At 41.5% G+C, this 5,502-nt stretch overlaps 1 protein-coding gene across 1 annotated transcript; it reads right to left on the bottom strand.

Annotated features, from left to right (window-relative positions):
- Nucleotides 1-1,305: 1,305 nt before the first annotated feature.
- LOC132887539 (extracellular calcium-sensing receptor-like) lies at nt 1,306-5,048 on the bottom strand. Its single transcript, XM_060923006.1, has 6 exons — nt 4,912-5,048; nt 4,527-4,818; nt 3,636-4,436; nt 3,281-3,511; nt 2,717-2,840; nt 1,306-2,204 (listed from the first exon to the last, which is right to left on the bottom strand). The coding sequence occupies exons 1-6, from the start codon at nt 5,046-5,048 to the stop codon at nt 1,306-1,308; spliced, it is 2,484 nt and encodes an 827-aa protein (XP_060778989.1).
- Between the last annotated feature and the right edge of the window lie 454 nt (nt 5,049-5,502).

The raw sequence follows: 5,502 nt of genomic DNA, 5'->3' as shown, positions 1-5,502 counted from the left end.
ACGTCTTGTCATAGCCACTGACATCCATAACTTCCATATTAGATGAGAAAACCAAAGGATGAAAAATAAAGTGCATATCACTGTGAAAATAAAAAATGTTTTATTTTACTCTTCATTAGTTTATTTTGAAGAGAAGTATTTGCCATAAAAGAAGAAAAAAACAGATAACAAAAATAAAAACATTCATCATACGTTCAAAAACGTTCATCATAGTGTGGCACTGTATTATCTAATTCTCACTGCTTATAACTCTACACCTACCCGGTGGAGATGAGCTAGGAAACTGAAGACTGAAGGAACAGTATTGAAAAGTATTTTTCCAGTCTCACCTGTGAAAGGTAATCCCATGTGATCTCGTTTGGACGGTAAACCTGTTGGTACAGTTAAATGCAGCACATGAATGAGGCATCTTTATTCTTGGCTACTGTCTAGACACTATACCAGAGACGGGTGAAGAATCTCCACTTTGCCTCATCCAATATGGCGGTGAGGATGACGTATGAGTCTACGCAGAAGGCGGCGTCCATGTTTATATGTCTATGCCTTTCTCCATCACTCACACTTACTCTTATTGAAGCAGCACACGACAAGCCTCAACAGGAACTACGGGTGACACGCAGGGCCAAATTAGAATTTGTGTTAACGGCACTATTTTTTTTAATCGCGATAAATTGAGATCGCGTTAACGCGTTATTATCGCATTTGACAGCACTAATATATATATAACTGCATATGTCATGGATACATTTCTAGAACATGAGAGTAATAAACATGTTATCACTCTTCGTAAACTTGATTTGAAACAGCAGAAGAAATAATGGAAGAGTGATATAGGGTTACCATCTGAATAAAGTGTAAATTGGGTGCAAATGGGATGTAGTAAAATTTTCATGCATGTGTAATCCTGCATTTCTCTCATTTTATACTGTAGTGCACTGGAGTTGGAGATGTAGGACTCCTTCTCTGTCACCATCTCCCACCACGGATATTCTAACCAGGAGCAACAATGAGACCATTCAGGGTGACTTTACAGGGTTCATTGTTTAGTCCTACTGGGTCAGGAATGACTGTGAGGCACCCAGCACTGAAATGATCCTCGTAACCTACAGAACTCTGAAGATATATGAATGACAGACTTATGTGTGACATGTTTATTTATTCACATTAATTACAATGCATAAATTCAGCACAAGTTTTCGAGACACATTTAACAATGTGATAACTCAGAGTAGCATAATCTATAAATCTGAATAAAATTCATGATTCCTGCAAAATTCTGCAAGAAAATCTGTCATTTTTTTGTTCCTATTTGGACATCATGTTCTTTTTCGTGTTTTTATCTGGTCTGAGTAAGATGATGTAACACTTTGGGGCAAAGATACACACCAGAAGGCCATAACTTGAGGCCAGGATGGCAAAGACCTCCACAGCTACTGTGTACTTTCCAGGAGAGCTGATGTATGCTGGAACAAATGCGATCCACACAGCACAGAAGATCAACATGCTAAAAGTGATAAATTTGGCTTCGTTGAAATTGTCCGGAAGCTTCCGGGCAAAGAAGGCCAGCAGGAAGCAGACAGCAGCCAGTAGTCCGATGTATCCCAGAACCAGGGAGAAACCTGCCACTGAGCCTACCGCACATAACAGTACCACCCGTGCTCCAAGCTCACCTCCTGCACTTTCTGTGGGCAGAGGAGGTGCCAGAACCAGCCACAACACACAGATCGCCACCTGTATCAGTGTACAGAGGAAAATACCTGCCCTTTGCTGAACAGGACCAAAGTACCGCATCACATTTGAGCCCGGAAGAGTTGCTCTGAAGGCTACCAGCACCACCACTGTCTTACTGAGCACACACGCCAGACACACCACAAAACTGATCCCAAACAGTGTATGGCGTAGCATGCAGGACCAAGGTGCTGGCCGGCCAATAAATGACAGTGCGCACAGGAAACAAAGAGAGAGCGATAACAACAGCAGGAAGCTCAGTTCGGAGTTGTTGGCACGGACCAGAGGTGTGTCTCGATGATGGAAAAAGGCAACCAGGACAGTAATGGTAAGAGCTGCTCCAGCAGCTGAAAGCACCGATAGGATGATACCCATTTTATCTTGAAAGGACAGGAACTCCACTATCATTGGGATGCACTCAGTTCGGTCAGTGTTGGACCAGAACCTCTCAGGACACTTGGTGCACTCTGTAGCATCTAGAAAAAAACATGCACGCATTAAATTTATCAACTAACATTATTAGCATGGGTAACATTTTAATTCATTAATTTAATTTATCTTAATTTTTGATAGCTGTGGCTTGATGTCATGTCAGCAATTTGGAACTCTGAAAGTTGGCAATTAAGCTGGGGTCAAATAAAACAATAACCTATGAAAGGATGCATGTTATAATGATTTTTTTGTATTATTTGAATTAATATTTTCTATAAACAATTCTTCCACCATGCAATGTAGTCTGTTAACAGTAAGCTTTGGTTGCTAAGCAACATAATGGACAAATATTTGGGTGTTTTCGGGAAAGAGCAATGGATTGAGTACAACAGTTTTAAATTAATACAAAATATATAATGGTTTGAAAATCATATTTTAGAACCCGATCTATGGGTTATTCTTCTTTTAATTTTACTATATCGAGAAAGGGAGTATTATCCACATTTTAGCACCAGATTATAAACATTTCCTGTATTCAATGTCATTTGTACATTACCAGTTGTGTTGCTGATTTCCCCTGATGTGCATGGTACACAGTCATAGCAGCAGACAGGCCTTCCTTTCTGCACAGCTTTCCTGGTGCCAGGAGGACAGCTCAGACTGCACACAGACACTGGGACCTGAACATCAGACAGAGAAATCTCTATTATGTTTTAGGAAATGTTCCAAATGTTACATATCAGCATGTACAGTCATCACAGAAAAGGAGAAACTGACAGAGCTGCTTTCTTTAACACCATATCATTATATGCCTTGTCATTCATTTTCAAGTGAAAGATAAAGTATGCATCCACTGACAAGGTAACTACAGCATTTATGCATCATATTCATCATTTGATAGTGATCTGTTTCTTCAGGTTCTTCAGCTATCTCATATGCTGGTTCTAGGCTATTCAGTACAATTCATTATTTTGTTCCTCTGCCTGCTGAAACCACATTAATAGCTCTGTACAAATATTAAATAATTCTCTGCAATAACTGGGTGACAAATTAACTTCATATTTTTAAACTAAATTTTATATGAACATTTATTACAGAGAAATAACCACCACATTTTTACCATGTCACCCCAGCCACCTCCCCAGAACACTTTCCCGAGATCCAGTTGAAAGTCCTGCTCAGGTCCATTCACTGCATCAAAACGGCCCACTTGCTTGAAATCTACCTTTCCTTCAGCCCCTACGTGCCAGTTAATTATGTCGTATGAGGCAGCTGGATCCCCATTTTCATCAAAATGGACCTGTTCACCCACTGGGGTTGTGAACTGTACAGCCTTTAGATAGTGTAAAAGCTGTCAACAAACATTCATGATAATTATCTTCTTTATACAAAGTATAAATAGTTAAACCCACAGAAATCTGGTTGCATTTTGCTGTATAGACATTTTTGTATATCCTAACATTAAGTAGCTTTACCTGTTTGGGTCTTATTGACTTAGTATCAGGACATTCTCCATTCCCAAAAGGTCCTTTGCCAGGCTGACATTCAAGCATGTCCTGAATAGCATTTGCAATAGCATACACAGCCTTGTACACATTATAATTTATATCAAAGTAGGCTTCAACTTGTTCTTTAATTTTATTTAAGTTTGTGCATTGGGGTTTTGAAAGTCCTGTTTGGGTTTGCTTCCCAAATTTGCATCCAAACAACTCCTCCCAAACACTTTGTACCAGTTGCTCCTTTGGATACTCCTCTAGGTTCAGCTGGGTCAAATAAGAGCCCAAACCCGGGATATCAACCTGCCTCAGAGCAAAACCAAGAGTCCCAGCCAAGGAGGCAGGACTCAAAGCAGCATGCTGGCTGGAAGTACTCCAGGCTTCAGTGGCAATCCACTGTCTATCGGACACATTCTGTCTCACCACTTCCTTCAGCAGGACCTCCATATCAGGGCTGATAGCAAAGGTCACCACTACCCAAGCATTAGAGCCCTGGATTCTCTCCACAATTCTTCTTATCCTGTTTGGTGCAAAGGACTTGGGAATGATCTCCAAGTAGTCAATGCATATGCCAAAACCTTGCAGTTCCTGTAGCAGCAACTGCACACCACTTTTTCCATATGCATCATCTCCAGATATGACACCCACCCAGGTCCAGCCCATCAGGTGCAACAGACGGGCCATGGCTTTAGCCTGAAAGGCATCACTGGGAACAGTACGGAAAAAGGTGGGGTACTTGGTGCGATCACTGAGACATGCACAAGAAGCAAAATAGCTAACCTGGAGAAATGAAACAGAGAAATAAATTGGAAACAAAACATCATCTGCTTTAGAGGAAAATGGTGCACACTTTGCCAATTTGCCATTTACCATAGGAATGTCAAAAACACCCAAGGTATCAGCCACCACAATGGAGGCAGAAGAGCGTGCATCTCCAATAATGATGGGCACATTGGGAGCCATGGTGCATTGTTCTCCAGACACCATCTCCACCTGCCCAGTCACCATTGCCAGCGCAGCACTCAGTGTACTGCTCTCAGCCAAGCATGTATCTGCAGCCAGGTAGCCCAGCGTGAAGTTGGGCAACAGAGATGAGTTCCGGTTAACTTCCTCCACCGTGAAGATCATGGTTTGGAGCCAACCATATGATCTCAAGTCGGCCCTGAGTCAGAGAGATATATAAACATTACAATTATAACAAAGATAGCAAAGCTTATATTTATAGAAAGAGAGTTGCATCAGACTCTATACTCACCCCCGACAACGTGCTCCCTGCACTCTTTGTGTGAACATCTGGTCAGGTTCAGGGGCACTAAAATGAACAGGAAAGAGACCCCCAATAATTACATCACCTTCCCTATAGAGGCTGCCAGAGATGGGCCTGGTTTGCATAGTACATAAGAGTCTCACAGAGTGCACCCAGACTGGCCAAGTCATGAACCCTAGTGCCCACAGCCAAGTATCCACAGCCATTACCTGACCAGTGATACCGGTATGTGCAGAGACAGACTGAGTGAAAGGAAGAGAACTGCAGGGTCTTACATCCCCTTCAGAGAGAGAAAGAGAGAGAGAGAGATGTGTGTTTCCCATTTAATAGAGGTAAATTTGCCCAGAGCAAAAAAACATTTAGGATAATTGCAGAAAGTCCAGGTGGAGCAAGAGTAATTTTCCAGTCCTGACAAAACACCAGAATAAAGTGTATTGTTTACAGTGTCACAAATGAATGCTCCTATATATTGAATTCAGATACAAGTTACAATTTGTTTTCACAGTATGAATCTGCTTTGTAATCTGTATCAGACAGGTGATATATATCTCCTTCTTTAGTGTTCTGCCTGATGGCAGG

Source organism: Neoarius graeffei, chromosome 6 (assembly GCF_027579695.1).
Source record: "Neoarius graeffei isolate fNeoGra1 chromosome 6, fNeoGra1.pri, whole genome shotgun sequence".
In the NCBI taxonomy this organism is placed as follows: Eukaryota; Metazoa; Chordata; class Actinopteri; order Siluriformes; family Ariidae; genus Neoarius; species Neoarius graeffei.
Note: the sequence above shows the minus strand (reverse complement) of the source record. Positions and strands in the feature narration are given on the sequence as shown.

What these genes read in the sequence shown, in the direction of transcription:
- LOC132887539 (XM_060923006.1), bottom strand. Translation starts at nt 5,048, where the DNA reads ATGCAAACCAGGCCCATCTCTGGCAGCCTCTATAGGGAAGGTGATGTA. An exon ending in AGTCAATAAGACCCAAACAG is followed by an intron (nt 3,512 to 3,635) that starts GTAAAGCTACTT and finishes GTTTGTTGACAG; the next exon opens with CTTTTACACTATCTAAAGGC. An exon ending in GAGGTGGCTGGGGTGACATG is followed by an intron (nt 2,841 to 3,280) that starts GTAAAAATGTGG and finishes TCTGATGTTCAG; the next exon opens with GTCCCAGTGTCTGTGTGCAG.